The 18,437-nt window shown below is 41.3% G+C and overlaps 1 protein-coding gene across 1 annotated transcript; it reads right to left on the reverse strand.

Annotated features, from left to right (window-relative positions):
- Positions 1-417: 417 nt before the first annotated feature.
- On the reverse strand, positions 418-18,351 carry DDX17 (DEAD-box helicase 17). The gene is made up of 13 exons (XM_083701144.1): positions 17,375-18,351; positions 14,687-14,825; positions 13,061-13,160; positions 12,054-12,187; positions 10,928-10,993; positions 10,628-10,769; positions 9,599-9,759; positions 9,345-9,517; positions 8,816-8,926; positions 8,205-8,266; positions 7,827-7,886; positions 3,788-4,024; positions 418-3,123 (listed from the first exon to the last, which is right to left on the reverse strand). The coding sequence occupies exons 1-13, from the start codon at positions 17,416-17,418 to the stop codon at positions 2,609-2,611; spliced, it is 1,944 nt and encodes a 647-aa protein (XP_083557270.1). The 5' UTR covers positions 17,419-18,351; the 3' UTR covers positions 418-2,608.
- Between the last annotated feature and the right edge of the window lie 86 nt (positions 18,352-18,437).

Genomic DNA, 18,437 nt, shown 5'->3' on the forward strand with positions numbered 1-18,437 from the left:
AGTAAGCCAGGTGTCCCCCATCTTCTATTTGTGCAGCTTGTTCTTCCTGCCTAACTGCAGAACCTTATTTGTCCCTCTTGAAATTCGTTTTGTTAGTTTAGGCCCAGTTCTCCAATCTGTTATGATCATCTTGAATCCAAATTTTGTCTTCAGTAGCATTAGCTGTCCCTCCCAGTTTGGTCCATCCAGGTCCGTTATAAAGACCTTGAGCAACAATGTGGACCCAGGAGAGAACCCTGTGGCACCCACTTGATTTTTCCACAACGCTGAGGAACCATTAGTGAGCACCCTTTGGGTTTAGCCTACTATGGACATTAAAATGTTCATTCCTATACTTGTTGTATAGAGAAATAAGATATTTCTTACTGGGAAAAAAGCATATGAGGTTCTACCTTTTAAATGAGAGTTCGTTCAATCTTTATTGACAAGTATTTTTATTCATACCTACAAAAGAAAACAAGATGGTATCAAAAGGACAATTTACAAACTAATAGTAACATAGCTTTTTAGTATGCTGTGCCTGAATACCACAGAGCTATGAATCCTTCCATTCAAGTCTTTGTTAATACAACAGGAATGTGTTCAAATACCAGTAAGGGTTGAAACAGAGCACTGATCCGACCCAAAAAGCCTCTAAAGTTTAGAGTTTAAATCTTTCAACTTAAAGCCCACAGAGTAATTTATTTGGAAGGGAAGATGCTGGACTGGCATTTCGACAAGACGTTTACTGGAGAAACAATGGACATCACTGCTTTGTCAACGGGGCTCTTTAGCTGGTAAGTGGAACCAAGCAGCACCAGAACATACCAGAGCATTCAATGGTTGTTAATATTCGGCATGAGCTAACAAGATATTCCATGATACGTTTCTAAAATGAACGTTCATTTCTGATCTTTTTAGCACTGAAGCTTACTACTAGACTTCTCATTTCTCCAGTGTTACAATTACAGAAGTCAAATGAACCAAAAGCTATTTGAACTGGCAAATTTCCCTCTCACAGTCTGTGCCAACAACCTACCTGTATGTTGCGTGCAGACACACAATTTTTTATCGATCCCCGGGCTGTTCTCTACTGAGGAATACAAATGTAACGGCCCCTTTTTAAAAAATAAACAAGCCCCACACTGCAATAAAGTAACTGGGCTGTTGTACTTATTTGAATTATGCATTTCTCAAAACTGAAAACACTGTAGCACATACATTATGCCTCTCAATCAGTACAGTACACAAGTGATCTCCTGCCATGTTGTCCAAACATAGCCGGTGATGCACTAAAAAAGCCAACTACTTGTCAACCCTTCTGCTAATAGTCACAGGACATAAGCCTTAGTACTTGAAGAATTCTATCCCACTCTCCCCACTCACTAACCTACAACCTTGCTCAGCCTGGGGAAAAAAATCAACAAGATTGAATGGAACGGTTTACTAAAGTTCCATCCTTTCCTAAAATTTCCTAGAATGCTACCTACCTGTAAAAGCTGAGTGTAAAAGACAGTTGAAGAAACTCACTCAAAAAGCCAAGGAAAGCCCTATTCAGATCAGGATGTGAATGCAGCTCCAAGACTTACTAGCCATCTCTTCCTCCTCCCCAATAAAGAGGGGATTAGATTCCATTTGGCCTAAAGTAAATCTTCAAAATTTGAAACAGAAAAACTGAACCATTTTACACAGAACAGTCGGATCCTGAAATCTGCCCAATAAGAGATGTTATATTAAGGACATAGACACCAAGTAAATGGTGACTGCTTAATTTTCCTCAGTATTTTCTGTTGAAGTGCAATTTGGAACTTGAGGTGGGGAGGCATAAGGTTTTATTATTATTGGGTGAAAAATCTAGCTGGTAGTAATTTGAGTACCACAGAGAAATCCAATTAACTTTTAAGAATGAAATGATTTAGTTATGAAAACAGGGGAGTACAGAAAAGAAATCTCTTTTTCTAACACACTTTCTTTAAATCCCTTACACAAAGGGTTGATAAGACATCCAGGTGCTGCAAAAATGCTAGCCAAAATTAAATATTTTTGGGTTTTTTTCTGTCTGTAAAGTGGAGAGGTTTGGAACAACTGTAAGACGAGTCAAAACAATTATTATATTTTCAAAATCCACCTATGTCAAATTCAAGGACTCGGGTTCAACTGTCCTTGTGGAAAGTCTCAATTTTAATAAGCAAAAATTACACCATCTCAAATATTCTGTTAAGGAGTATTACACAAAATCTTTCTTGTGGTCTATGTGATGGATAAGTTGCTCCTCTCTGCAGCAAGTTTTCATACACAAGCCTCAGACACAATGACAACTGGGCTGGGACATATCTGCCTTGTAGGTTTTTGGAGGGGGGGTGAGAAAAAAAATCATTTCAGGTTTCTTAACATGCAAGGCCAAAACATGTAAAGAGAAGTTAGTTTTCCAGTCAACTCTAATTTTAAAAACAAAATTGGAAATGTAGACCGGGGCCAATGTTTATGGACAGTATCTGATAGTGAACTCTACATCTAACCTGCATTAGGGGAAAACACCACAATGGGGATGGAAGGGTGGTGAGGGAAAGGGGAGAAGAGAAGGTTCTTATTTGCAAGTCTTGACTGGTCACCTATAAACCAAATGGTCTCACTTGCGTGCAGGGGGAGGGGGTGGTGGAGGTGGTGGATACTGGTAGTTGGCAGTCTGTCCCATATAGCCCATCACGTTAGTGCCTGGAGGCTGAGGAAACTGTTGCGACATGAGAGGCTGAGGCTGCTGGCCAGAACGGCCCATTCCTGCATACTGCTGCTGGCCTGTGCTCTGCGAGTTTCTCCCGGCATTGGCAGCATTTGCTCCGCCATAGCCAGCGGCACCATATTCTGCCCCATAGCCACTTGCACCGTAAGCAGCAGCTCCATAGGCTCCCTGGGCATAGCCATACTGGCCCTGCTGCGACCCAAACGCAGAATTTGCACTCCCATATGCACCACCGTAGGCCTTGTTGGCTCCGTTTGCAAAGCTCTCTCCGCGTTCACGGTCTCGGAAGCTGCCCGAGTCTCTCCGGCCATCTTTAACACCCCGGAGCCGCCGTTCACACTCCTCCTGGTACATCAGATTGGGATTGTTGGAGGTGTTGCTGGTACGGTAACGAGAGCGGCCGCCTGGTGGTACAGATGAATGAATATGGTGTCAAGTTCACTTAAATGCCCTCTAGATCAGGGGTAGGCAACCTAAGGACCGTGGCCCGAATGTGGCCCAATCGCTTTCTCAATCCAGCCCACGGACGGTCCGGGAATCAGCGTCTTTTTACATGAGTAGAATGTGTGCTTTTATTTAACATGCATCTCTGGGTAATTTGTGGGGCACAGGAATTTGTTCATTTTTTCCTCCAAAACATAGTCCGGCCCACCAATGGTCTGAGGGACGGTGGACCGGCCCACGGCTGAAAAAGCTTGCTGACCCCTGCTCTAGATCAACTGAGCTTACACTATACACTTAACCTTATGCATGAGTTTTTTGCATTTGCATGTAGGGGCAATGCCACACTTCCCCGCTCGCCTCACACTGACCGTGCATTGAGTGTGGTTGTCTGCCAGGATAGCCCTATGAGGCAATTGGTTGCTCATGCACAGCGGCTCCTTGCAGATAACCACATCTTGGGAGGTCAGAGCTAGCACACCAGTGTGATGCCAGGCACAGGGCAGTAGACAAGGCACTGGGTACAGTGCTTGGTAGCATTCTATTAAATGTAGCTGGCAAGCTAAAGGCAACCAATATGGAAACTGCAAAAAACAAAACACACACATGCAGAAAGAGGCTTCTTACCTCCTCCTCCACCACCTCCTCTATGGTCCACAAGCTGCATCAGTTTGGGATTGATAGCCTGATTGGCTTCCTCTAGGACTTTTATTAGCTCTCTAGCCTGCTTCAAATTCCCTGGTGTGAAGAATGTATAGGCAGTGCCTTTGTTGGTGCTACGGGCAGTACGACCGATTCTGTGCACATAATCCTCCGAGCTGTTTGGATAGTCGTAGTTTATCACAAACTTTACGTCTTCCACATCTTTGTGAAGCAACCAAAGCACAGTGAGGGGTTGAGGACAGGATATGGTGGAAGGATGTGCCAACAGAAGGTGGGGAGCACAAATGCAGGTGACAGTAACAAGAAAAAAGAAAAAAGTTAATAGTTGTAAAGAATAAAGACAGTACAGACTCTTCCCAACAGAGCGAAAGACTAAATGGAGAGATATGCCCATGGACATAAATAATTTATTTTCAGAAAGTCAAGTCAAAGCAGTTCATTCTTCCACTAAAATTCATCCATCCTTTGCTGCATGCATGCTATGAACACACACACAAATAATATTAATCTCCAAACATTTCATTTGTGGAATTCAGGCAACTTTACACCAGCACGTCATCAAACAAATTTGCCATTCTTTTTATGGACACAGCAACTGGACTGGATGTAGGAGAGAACTGCCACATGCCTTTAACTCTGTTAGGAGAAGTCTACAAAGTCCAGCAACACTGAAACCACTTACCTTCCAATCGTTAAAAAAAAGGGGGGGGAATGCTTTCCCCCCAAAAATGATAGCTTAGATATTTTATTCCCCCTCTTCCTGGTATCTATAAATTACCCCAGTTCTAAATTTGAAGTACAGTTTGGCCAATGGACATTCAGATCATTTTAATTCTCCTTTAAAAAGGTATTATCACACTAACATTTGATATCACCAAGACTATCTTGGTGAGATTTCTAGCATAAACTGCTTGCAGCTAACTTGAACAATGGGAATAACCCAATATTTAAACATTCAAAACCTTTGAGGAAACATTTTAAAGTTCACAGGTGCAAAAGGCAGAAAATAAGTAAATGTTAGTGTAATGCTTTGAAAAAAATTGCAATACATTTTAAACAGCAATTTTACATTAAAATTTAACAGCTCTTACAAAAAAAATCTGCATTTTACAGAGAATATTCAGATTATATCCAAGATAAAACACAGATTGACTTTTCTCGTAAAAATTAGAAACATTCCCTGTTTTGTTACCAGACCGATGCACACTCCCTCCTCCTGTGGGAAATCGCTGCAGACGATCCCGTCTCTTTGCCTTTTATTTTTGGCGGCCTCCTTTCGAAAACTCCGCCCTCTGACACGGGACCACTGGAGCGCGGGGAGCATGCATCAAGGGTCCATGGCAGCGAGAAGTCCCCACACACGCTCGCTCTGTGAACTGGCATGGATGCTTCTCTGTAGCCCCATTTGGTTGTCAAGCGCCTGAGAACCTGGGTTCACGTAAAGGTTTCAGGTCCTCCAACGCTTGTTGTCCCCTCACAGGGCTTAAAGGGGTCAACTGTCAAAAATGCAGGTGCTAAAAATTACATCCAAAAGGTCAGGCTGCATCTATTGCCCAGACTGCATCAATTTCAAATAAAGGGATGGGGAGAGGGACAAAAATAAAAGTGGGTTGTAGTGGTGGCAAAGGGGTATTACGTCTGTTTCTTATTACACCAAGGGGGGGCTCCTCAATCTTTCCAGACTCCAAAGTCCTGAATCACACCAAAAAGTGAGAAGGCAAGATTTCACAGGGGGCAGCGCGAGTCTCCAGCTAGGGTCCTTGGTGCAAAGATCTCAAAGGGCAAGAGTTGGGTAAGGGCAGGGTAACACACCAAGTAGTGCATTCACATCTTCATAGCTAGGATTTAACTGGAGTCTGACAAACAGCAGGCTATGGGACCTCAGCCAATCCCATTCTGTACATCCATTAGTTAGGTAGCCATAATGAATACCAGGAAGCATATCCTTGTTAGAAAGCACAGAGACTGCCAGTTAACAATGAAGGTCTCAATGACTGGATTTTGGTGGAAATCCATGGAAGGGCAACGAGGAAGAGAAAAGAGGTGGGGTCAATTTCTACCTTAAAAAGGTGTGTATCAGATCCACATTATCTGAGTGGGGGAGGGGAGGTAACATGCAGTAAAATGATTTCTTACTATTCTATCTTGCACTGATGTAAAATTGTGCTCATCACAGTATTTCTTCCAAGGAATTATAGAGATTCCGTTCTTGATCATTCTAGAAAGGAATATGGCTACCTGGGGATGCATTCACACTGAGATGCCCCCAGAAAATGACTGGGCATTTAATTGGGAGGGGCAGAAACTAGCAAACACGCTTCATCTAGAGAGCTGCTTCGACCACCAATGTAGATATGTCCCCAGACCTGCACTGAGTGATCGGCAGCTGATAAAGTTTCTGTTAAAGAAAACAAACAAAAAGAAATTTAATGATTTGACTTTAACAGAGTGAAGTGTTTAATGAAAAACAGTGCAGAGGGAAGTCTTCTCTCCTGGGGGTTATTCATAAAGAAGCCATTATGGGGGACTCAACTTACCTGGAAGGAGTTTTCTGAGACCAATGTTCCTTTGAGTAGAAGGAAAAACCCTGGTGACTCAGCCAAAAAGTGCGCGCCCCTGTTCTATGTTTTAGGTAGAAGCCTTCACTTTCCAGGAACTTGGAGGAATTCGTCCAGAGGTTTGCCAGCTACGTATTATTAAGCAGCAAACTCTGGGCCCCAAAACAAGCCAAGATGTTCTTTAGTAACAAGAAACAGACTCTGGTACCTTTTCCCCCCAGCCTCGGTGAAGTGGAGAAGGCAGAACGGGGAGACTGTTTTCCTAAAATAGTATCCAAATGAGTTGTTTTGGGGAAATATATATATATGAAAAGGGCTTATTTTAAGTGTCTAGGCAAGATGCACAAAGAAGCTACCAGCACACAGCAAGCCTGTTTAAAAACCACTGCCAAAAAAATCTGGCCTCACCCCTTCTCCTAACAGGCCCAAGTTCTACCTGCACAGGTCCAGACATGACCCCAGAGGACAGAGACTGAAATCCATATGAACACCTCTAGAGAAGTGTTTCCAATTTAGGGGATGGCATGTGAGAAGGAAGGTTATGTGATTAAAGGCTACCAACTTTTTTAGTATGCTTATCACATTTGGGAACTAAGCATTTCAAGTGACAAAATTCTCTGTTTAAACAAAGTCACTCTGAACAACCTGAGGGATTGTTTTCATTGATTGGGTACAAGATCTGCCACTGTGGGCCAGTCCACCAAATTCAACACTAACAGCTCCCAGGAGTGGCCTCTTCCAGATTTCCAAATTATCTACAATATGGAGAATCTGACATTTCTGGCCAATTGAGATGCAGAGCTTAATCACAATACAGATATTAAAGCGGGACTGTTTACCCAAGCATCCGGAAGCATCCATTTCTACAGCACTGAAGAAAACTGAGATACATCACACTACAAGAAACCCCTTGTAGCTTTTACTATATAACCTCAGCAATCCAGTCTAGGTGGGAAAATGAGGGATAATGCTTGTGTGTTAAAATACAAGTTACATTCATGTATGTGAAACAGTGTCCCTTAGTAGTGGTGAGTCTCTAAGGTGCAATTACATTAGTAATGCATCTGGACAGAGAGGGATTTTTAAAAAGATGTTTGCTCTACCGCCTGGTAATTCTGAACAACTTAGTGGGTGCAGTCCAATCCTAGTCATCCAGCAACAAAGCTGAAGCTGGAAATGAGAGGGTGTGTGGAACAATTGGGCTTGAGTAATTGGACGTCTCTTCTCCCCACTGGCGATCGATTAGTCATGCCTAGGCCTTGCTGCAGACCAAAGCCTGTTGTTAGGAGCAGGAAGAGATTTTGAATATGAAAGAAAAAAAAAGATCAATGTTAAAAAAGGCATTTCACATGTGGGGGAAAGTCACGCTTTAAAATTCTTTGGAATAAGTTTCAAATCTAAAGAAACGACCTGAGAAGCAGGCAGAGAAGCCCATGTGTACAAACCTAGCCCACGAGATGCAACATCCGTAGCAATGAGGATAGGAGCCTTTCCAGAACGGAACTCTGAAAGGAAAAAAGCCACAAGTCACAAAAACCACACATAATAAAGAGAACTTTCTTTCTCATGGTTCCAGAATTAGACTTCAAACCTTTACATCGACTCACACTAGGACTGCATGCACTTAATTTTCTGTTTTGTTGCATTTCAATTAGGAAAGCATGTAAAAATGCAAACTCAATACTGAAATCAACAAATAGCTAAAAATAAGCATGTTCAGCATATAGATGAGATCAATAAGCTTATGATTTTGTATTGTATATCACTTATGCGCAAAATTAAATATTATCTGGGAAGCCAGGAAAGCTTTTCCTGCTACTCACCATTAAGCACCCAATCTCGTTCTGGCTGACTCTTGTCTCCATGAATACACATAGCTGGCCATCTACAAAGACAATAGGTTTTCAACAGTTTTAAGCTGCCACATGCACCTCTGGGGGACAATGTGTCCCTACAAAAGCTAGAGACTGCACCAGCGAATGTTCCAAGTGAGGGTGGCAACAATATACATTAGGGAACAACAGCATGTTCTTCAATATTATTTTCCCTGCATCACTCAATTACTGTGTGTGTATTTCCAAATGAAGAAGCTAATTGTCATATTTAAAGTGCTAGTAGTTAATTACTATCTCATTGCCTGGAGCTGCCTCAACAACCTACCTATCCCCTCAGATTCTGGAAGAGTAGTTTTCCCTTTTTATCTTATTGACAATTGTTTTGATGAACATCTTTAAAACATGTACACTGGATTCTCAAATACAGTACTACATCCATTAAGTTTCCAAGTAGGCAGCCACATCATTCCTTCTGCAACCTGGATTTCATTGCAAACTAAACATAGGAACATCTTTGCAGCAACAAAATTAAGCCCTATGCATCTTTAAAGCTTTTCATCTGCAACATTATCAGTTCAGAGAAAGAGCAGAAGGCCTACCCATCTCTACGCATCCTTCGAGTTAGGTCATCACAACGTCTTTTTGTCTCCACAAATATAATTGTCTTATTCTCTTTTTCAGCCATGATTTCTTCCATCAGTTGGATTAGTCTTCGAATAAAAACACACACAACAAATTATAAACATAAAATAAGCTAATTTCATATCATTATTTGAGGCAAGTCATTTACAGCAATATTCAATCCACTCAAAATTAATTATACATAGCATTTAAATGACAAGTAAAGACTCGCTTAGCTCAGTGGGTGTTTTATGGATAAAGTAATGAACTATAGGTTTTTGGCCTTAATCACATGAACTATCATAACAAGGAGCACTGTTTTAACTGTTCTGAAAGTCCAAGATCCAAAAGGCAGGATAAAAACAAATAAAAATCATTAAATAGTTACACGTCCGGGGTCTGCCTGAATAACTAATTGCCATAAGCATACTTAAATAATGCTACTTTAAAGGGGAGAGGGGAAGTCTAATTTACAAGAAAATGTAGGAACTACAGCAGCATCCATACTTATGATCTTTTTCGCTCTCCATGCACACGTCCACTATTTGCAGGATATTATGATTGGCACTCAGCTCCAGGTTGCCCACATTGATCTGGACATAGTCATGCAAGAAATCCTCAGCAAGCTGGCGCACCTCCTTTGGCCAAGTGGCACTCCACATTAGAGTTTGCCTGTCAGGCTGAAAGAATATATGTTCAGCTGGGTGGTATTCTTTAAAGGGGGGATTTAAGGAAAGCTAATACAGTGAAGGTTTACATACCCGTATCTGATCAACAATTTTACGAATCTGAGGTTCAAAACCCATATCCAGCATTCTGTCAGCTTCATCTAGCACAAGGTATGTACATCGGCGGAGATTAGTTTTCCCTGCTTCCAAGAAATCAATTAGACGTCCGGGTGTAGCAATGCAAATTTCAACACCTTCAGGGAATGAAGTTGGGATGGGGATGAAAGTTAGCATAAAAGGAATTTAATATTAACCAAGGATTCAAATACTGAATTCAAAGATACAACGGTTATGTACACAGCCAACACTTTTATGTGCATCAAGTTGAAGCCCTTTTAGCCTACGATTCTTAAAGAAGTTTAGATAGAAATACTGCATACATTAAATTTGCAATCAACATTCTTAGCCAACAGTCTACATACAGTCTATGCATACAACTCTTTGTTTTTTTAATGAAGGCAGACAGAAATCTTCCAATTCAGGTCAATATTTTAAAGTCTGCATGGTAAAGAAAAGCCTCACTAGTACAGCTCACAAACTGTTCATGTAAGACTTATCAGAAGGCTTCAAATTTCTACTTCCTCAGCCTTTATAAATATTTCAGTTGATTTTTTAAATACAGTAAGCCCACAACTTAAGCAGGGGTCATGTTCCGGGGACCAGGCCTAAAGCCAAAATCACTTATCATCAAAACACATTGTGGTCAATGGTGGATGGAATCGCCAAAGTCTTTTTTCCAGGACGCCCACCCCATTTCCATTTAGTTTTTCTTTTTTTGTCAAGCACATAAAGCTGAATGCGCACAAGTTAAATGTATGTAAGTTGCACACTTACTGTAACAAATTTAGTAAAGAAGAAACAGAGCAAAGAAAGTGAAAGGGGGGGAAACCCATCAACTTTCATTAAAAATACATTCACCTATGAGACAGCCAACATAATTTAAATATATTAATTGAAATACGCTACCAAGAAGGTATCCATACAAAGTTTTAATCACATATTGGGGTTGCACAATTAGTATGTTACAACCATCCTGCGTAAAGCGAGCCCACTGTTAATTACCTCTCTCCAAGTCTCTGATTTGAGGACCTTTGGGTGCTCCTCCGTATATACAGGTACTCTTCAACCTTGAACATTTACCATAATCATCGGCTACCTGCTGGACTTGCTGGGCCAGCTCTCGGGTAGGAGCTAAAACCAAGCACTGCAAAAGAAGGCATCAAAGAATACTGTGAGAATACTGTTTTATGCAAATTGCTTAAACATCAGAGGCAAAGCCCACAGCTCTCTTTGATTTACTGAAATGTAATATGAGAAAGCATAAAATGTATGTAAAAAAAAGCATTAAAAATATTTACTCACAATTGGACCATCCCCTCTTTCCAAGTATGGCTGGTGGTTGATATGAACAATTGCAGGCAGCAAGTACTGAAACAGGGATAAATCAAGATATTAAGGGACATGAAAATGAAAGTCACTTCTCAAATCTTACCTATATACTGCTTAAAGACACAAAGTGGATATACCAGCTGTCCAATTCACAAACGCATTTTAAGTTAAAAGTGAGATTTACAGCTTTCACCTCTTCATGTATCTGAGAACAGCCAACCTGGAGGTGAAAGGAGCAGTACACCAATACTGCAATGGGACAACATGGTTCCCATAATCAGGCATCCAGGGTGCTGTACTCTCAAGTTTTAGTCACTGAACCAAGTGCATAGAGGCAAGGATCAGCAGCATTAGATGCTTCTGCCAGTAAGACAGTAATCATAGAAAGCCAAATACAGAAAGCTGAAAGTACGCCATCAGCTAAGCGAAGGATGCTTAGCGTAAGCTACAGCCCAACTGAATAAAAGGCTCATGAGCTATGACAATATTCCCCTCAGTGTGATGCTAGTCAATATTACACGGCTGACTTCTTACAACCCCTCCAAGAATATACACCACAAAAGCCTAAATCTACTTCCATGACATCAGCTTCAATTAACAACAATGGACCATGCCCAAATAAGCATTTAGTATTGATGCTTCAGACTGATAACTTCCAGATAAGTGCAGATAGCATTATGTTAAGTCTCAAAGGACAAAGTGAGACTTGCATTGAAGGGGGTTGGACTAGATGATCCACAGGCTCCCTTACAACTCTATGATACTTCTGAGCTAATATGCACAGGCTCAGGTGTCATGATATAAAATGTGAAAAAGTTAATGAAATATCACACCTTTACCTTGTCCTTGTTTAATTTTAGATATCTATCTATCTTTACAAGATGTTCACAGTTTGCTACAAAAGGAAAAATATCCCCAAATTCTGCACTTAGCCTTGGTGTACTACAGAAGTAACTTGCAGAAGTAACAGGAGAGGAGCAGCTTTGTTCTATTCTTTTCACATGAATGATGCATAATGTCACTGTGATTGAAAGTAAGTGCTTTCCTCCCAAGGAATTTGGAGACAAAAACAATTCAACAAAAACTTAAAAATACATACTGCCAATGTCTTTCCAGAGCCAGTCTGTGCAATGCCCACCATATCATGACCACTAAGGGCCAATGGAAAGCCCTGGCACTGAATTGGAGTTGGTTCTGTAAAATGCTGGTCAATCAAGACATCCATTACATACTCTGAAAGTTAAAAACAGAGATATAATCATACATTAAAAACAGCACAGCATATATTCTGCATAAATTATATTTTTACAGTGTGCCATTTAACCAATGCTACATGTTAGTATCACATTCTGGGGCAAAGTACTGAAGATTTATTGATTTTTATACTACCTTTCAGGGCTAAGGTAGTACCCAACTTAAAAATTATTTAAATAAAAGGTTGCCATATACAAAAGTCACAATAAAAGTACTAAAAGCAATTCATTTAGAAATAGAACTGATTGTTAAAATTACAACTAAGAACATAGAACAGCATCATTATCACTTAAAAGCAGATTTAAAGGACCAAGTCTTGAGAGGCTGCTTAAAACCAGTCAATAAGGGACCCAGATTTTGCTTCCTGGGAAAGACTTCAACAACAACAACAACAACAACGTTGGGGGATGGGGGGGTGCCAAACTAGGTCTTAGACCTGAGTGAAATAAAGCTTAGTTTCGCCCCTGAGCACTGGGAATCAATGCAACTGATAAAGAATCAGTGTTATATGTTCATATTGCTTTCCCCCCCAAAGCCACTGAAGCTTCTGAACTGTTTCAAAGGTAGTCCCAGAAAGAGTGCATGACAGTAATTTAGTCTTGAGGTAATCAGCTCATCAATGACTATGGCAAATAGGGGTGCAGCTAGCAAATGGCAAATCAGCTAGTTGTCTGGGAGAAACTCCAAGTTGTATACCTGGTCATTCAACCTCACCCAACACATCCAGTTCAGCAGATTTCCCACCCTCAGTATTTCTGTCAATGAGGTTTCAGATTCTTCACCCTCTTTCATCCCAAAACTGATGTCATCCAATATCTCCCATTAGTCACAGCTGCAAAGCAGAATACTTACGTGGAAAGTTACACTGGTGGAAGGCAAACACAGGCTTGGGGCAAACATCTGATCCTCTAACTGTAATCTCTTTCTTTCTTCTTAGCTCATCAACCTCATACTGTTTAGAGTAAAAAAATGCACATAAACCTTGTGAAAATAAATTTTTATATAACCTTCCATTGTTATGAAAAACATTACAGGCTGTCACGAAGAAGATAATCCCTTCATTTCTATCAGTGCATCATCATCCATTTGCACTTAAAGTAAAATGCTCTGTAGCTTTAGCTTTATGTTCCAACAATCCTACCTGATAGACAACGCATCTTTTAAACTCTGAAAGGTGGAATAAGAATTTTTTTTATATAAAATATTTATCTCCATATTAGTTCCATTATCAAGAAAATATTGAAAGTACAGCTAAGTAGGTACTAGAATTCATGTCCAAAACTGCATCCACCTCAGGGGATCGCAAATCCCGTGTAGTAAAAACAACACACAAACCACCAAAAAACCTCTAGAGCTGCATTCCTAAATACATTTATCAGGAAGCAAATCCCACTGAATTCACCATCCAGAGTCTTATAGTAACAAAGTTTTCTCAGGTGAATTCTTTGCCCAAACTGCAAGATGTTCAATATGCTACTAATCCAAAAATGAAACACTAGTAAGTCACATATAACTCCTCATCTGCATCAATATTTCAATTTAGGTGAGATAAAGAATCTAGCAAGTTATTTTCCCCACTTACTTTGCATCTTATTGATAGTTTCCTTTAAAATGCTTTATTTGCATACTGGTTAACTTGAAGAGTTGTGAATAATTTCAAGGAGCACGTGAAAAACTTAATTTCAGAACATTTCCAAGTGATTTTCTTCCAAGGCGACTTGCATATTAGAAATTAAGACATACAGTCTCAACAAAAAATAGTCAATTTGAGCGCATCCAATTCATAATACATAACTAATTCCACAGAACCAGCATCTGACAGAGAACAAGTAAGGAAGAAAATGATTTCCTACCCAAAAGGGCACTGCCTATGTAAAACTGACCTTTAATAACTAAGTCTTCAGGGCCTACAAAGATTGGAGCACAACAGTCTTCTGTGCTTGGATTGAAACAAGCCAGAAAAATTGATATGCACTTAACACTTGAAACCAGATTTATTCCAGAAGTTCATTTTTAACAAAATACACTGCAACTCAAAAAACATCCAGGCCACAGTTTTAAGGTGAAATCACCTATATAAACATATATTACAAGTTAGACTTGCATAGGCAAAACTGGCACCCAGGTAATTGCGAAGGGCAGATATTATAAAATAGATGTTTGTTCTCGCTACCATTTAGGCCATTTGATATGCTACAAATTACTAACTTAAATATGTCTGGGCAAGTAGCTTAAAATACTTTTGTAGGCTTTTTTACAAGCCTTGTGTAATCACAGAAAAGATAAATTAGAAGTAACTTTATAAATTGCAGTAAGTGAATGAAAAGATTACCACTGCAATGTGCAGGCTGACAAAGCTATTGACAGAAATAATTCTAGTTATTTTCATATCTGCGTTAGCACTCTATATGGGAAGCATTAAAGCTGACAAAGTTTCCAAGTATACCAAGCACAAAAGGAAGAACAAATGAAACTTACTGGAGTGAGTCTGGCCACTTCTGGGTGTTCAGCATAGAAATTTTTTTCAAACTTAGGCAATTCATTCAAGTCCCATTTCTTTTTACGGAGACGTTCACCCGGGTTTCCAAATTTTTTAGGAGGAAGTGGACCGCCAAACCTGGAGAGGAGGGGGATTCCAATTGAAGTTATTTTTCAAAGTATTTGACAAACATATGCTTGCGTCTTTATTATTAAGCTAAGAAAACATTTCTGTAATGGGGGAAAGTGTCACCTATTTCATCTTATTGATGCCACTACAAGAAGGCCCTCTGCCTGGTTCCCTGTAATCTGAATCTCAGTGAAGTTATATTAAAGCAACATTCCCCCCCCCCCTAACTATTTCTATACTATATCCTTAACCAACAAATAAACAAAATGAGACCTTGGGGCAATAGAAGTATTGTTGCTTATCAATAACATAACAACAACAACAGTTCAGCTTCTGGAAATACTGAAGACAGCAAGAATTGGTAAAATGTTTATTCCAGGGATTGTCTTTATTCTGGATGGCAACCCCTGGCTTATTCTATGTAATTTGTTTACTGTTGCAGGAAAGCAGCAAAAAATATTCCAAGCAATTACTTTAATCTAAATGTTTTAGAAAGTATTATTAGCAAACACTGAAAAAAATCTAAACATAACTTTAAATATTTTTGCAAGTTTTTTTAACTTTACTTTGTAACAAAACAGAGCATAACTTTGAAAGATCAAATTCCACACATGAAAACAAAATGAAAAACAAGGTAACTTTATAATCAAACCATTTTATGCACAATTTAGCAACAAGCTATGGGAAACATGCATATGTACTAGGATACAGTTTTAACTGCAACAGTTCAGTTATGACACTAACAGTGCAACTCTAAGCACATTTACACATAAACTAGTCCTATCAAGTTCAGGGAAGTTTACTCCAAAGTGTGCAAAGGTTTGCAACCAATACTTATATGGGAGTAAACCTAACTGAACAAATCTTACTTTTAAGCACCTATGGACTGTGCTGTAGGCTGCCTAAAGATAGCTTATCAGCTGTATGAGCAATGGAACGCTCAAAAATGACTTTATTCCAGATTTTCTCACTTACTGGGAAGTAAGTCCTATTTAACATAGTGGGCCTTACTTCTGAGTAAACAGGATTAGTACTGCAAAGCCAGGGTGCTTCCAGGCAGAGGTGTTTGGAACCTCAGTATCAGTGACACTGAATCAGCAAGTCACACATCTATAAACTGTGGTAAAATTGTGCAAATCCCCATGCAGTTCAATCAGACTAGCACAATGACAGCAGCACCAATGCTTCTACCACAGGTAATACTCACATTAGTGTTTACAGTGGTTGGAGAAGCAACACCTGGGGTTGTTATCATTTTCAGTATTATCACAAGCTGTGTCAGCTGATCCCAATTCTTTCAAACTGAATGCTGATCCAAAGCATATTTACTTGCAAGTTGTCTCCTTGATTTGGACAGGGCTTATAACAAGTAAATATGCTTGGGACCACAGCATATGCTCCTCAAGTTAACAACATAAGAAAATGATACTGATACCAATAATGATACATATACTATCTGTTTATGCACTCTATAATTAGGCTCGCGCTTAGATATCCCAAGAACATGACAAGGCACTGAACAACAGCATTATACAGTCACAAGGAAATTCTCACAACTGAGTTAAAATGAGCTTAGGTTGCAATCACTTTATTATAGAGCACCCTGTCAGATTTGAACTAATTCACCCTGGGGTAAGGATTGCACTATGCCTCTGCAGCTGTACTTTAGAATTTACAATACTTTACTACCACTGTAAAAGTGACACTGAAGTCAGAGGAAATACCGTGTCCCACCTTAACCCAGAGGAAGAGGAGGAACGCAATGCTGGGGATCAAATAAAGTGATCAACAAGTATAAAATCTGCAGGAGTTGGGATTGGTGCAAGATGTGTTCAGAGGCCTGCTGCCCTCCGATCAGTTAAGGGAAGAGAAGAGGAACACAAACGAACTTTGTCCAGGGAGCCTCTAGTTCCCGCCTCCTACGGCCTCGCATTTCCTACCCCAGATCTCCACCCCTCATGGGCCCACATTAAGCACCTCCCTGTCCCCACCTTGGACTCCATATTGCAACGCCATTTTCCATCCGCTTAGTTACATTCAGCAACCATATTGCAACCTTTAATTCCTGGCAAGAGAGAAGCCAGGAGTAGGTGAAGCTTTCCTCCCCCAGTTGCGATGGTGCAGAAAGCTTCACCTGTTGGATTACAGGTGCAGCTGTGTGAAAAACCAGTAAGCTTTGCTACAAAACGCATACACACACACACACACACACACACACGTATGTATGTATGTAGCAGCTTTTAACGCACTGTAGCCCCTTATGTTTACTCAGGATTACCATCCGAGATCAAATAAACTTATTCCCCGAAGAAGCGTGTTCATGAAATCCTCTAGCTCGCTTCCCCACCCGCAGGGGCCGAGGACCCTCCGGCCTCTCCCTTCTCCTGGCGGGTTTCCTGTGCGGCAGCGACGAGGCAGGCAGAGGCCCAGCAGGGAACGACCACTTCCACAAATAAACGGCACCTGGCGGCTTTCTGTCTGCTTGTGGCGAAGCCCAGTAGACTGGGGTTCCCCGGAGGAGGCCGCCCCGCTCCCTTCCCCGCCCCGGCCTTCCTTACCCGCCGCGGTCGCGGTCTCGGCCTCGGTCTCCAAAGCCTCGCATCCTCACAGGCCGAAGGAGTCCTCTGGCGCCAGGCTACGTGGGCGAGCAAAGCGACGACCGGAGTCCCGGCGCTGAGAAGACCCGAGCGCGGTTGTTATTGTCCTGCTATATCCCTTCTTTCTCCCGCTAGAGTTCGATTCCCGCAGGCTCCAGGCAGGCCGAATGGAAGAGGAACCGCTCGGCGCGAAAGACAACGCCGTCTTTCTTCTCCGACCTCCCGACACAAAATGGCCGCCGCCAACCTAGCTTGCCGCCTCTTACGTTGTCGGTCTGGCCGACTGTTGCGTAGACTACGGCCCTGAATAGTAGGGTGGAACAGAGAGGGAACGGGCGCCTGCGCTTATTCTCGAAAAACGCAACGTCGGTCCTGTTGTAAAGGGCCGGTTCAAAAGGATCCTGGTACAGAAAATACGTAGGCGTAGCCTCCATTCGTTTAGCTCCTTGCGTCGGGGAGCCAACTTCTGCCCATTCTTGAAAGTCATCTGCGCAAATATCCTGCCCTACGAGCCGAAAGAAAGCTCTAATGGAGGTAATATAAAACTGCCTCCGTAATTTACGTAACTGGTGCCAGTGCTGCTACATTGCGGGACTGTATGTGAGGAAGCTACGTACCCATCTTTCGTAGAAACTACTGGGGTAGTATATCAGAGCTACGCACACTCTGTAACGTATAGGCTTCAGAGAATATCGCCTATCGACTATAGAGAAGCGAACCGCGCTTGTGAGACAATGAACTTCGTATGCCGCAACACGGATCCGGTTTTGCCAGCAACTTTCGCTCCTAAAGCTCCAAGACGCGGAATGCTCTCCGAAATTTCAGTTCGCTTCGCTGCTAGAAACCTATTACTACACTACACGCCACGCCAATGTACACGAGCAGTGCGAGGTTGCAGGCGAGCCTTAACCCAGGGCTTCAGTTTTGTTTTGTTTGGTTATTGGGATTAGTATTTACTTTTTTTTTGGCTTATGCACCACTTTGAGGTCCTCAGGGCTGTGAAGCAGTTTATAAACTTGTAAGC

The sequence above is a fragment of the Podarcis gaigeae genome (genome assembly GCF_964106915.1).
Source record: "Podarcis gaigeae genome assembly, chromosome: 10".
Lineage (NCBI taxonomy): Eukaryota > Metazoa > Chordata > Lepidosauria > Squamata > Lacertidae > Podarcis > Podarcis gaigeae.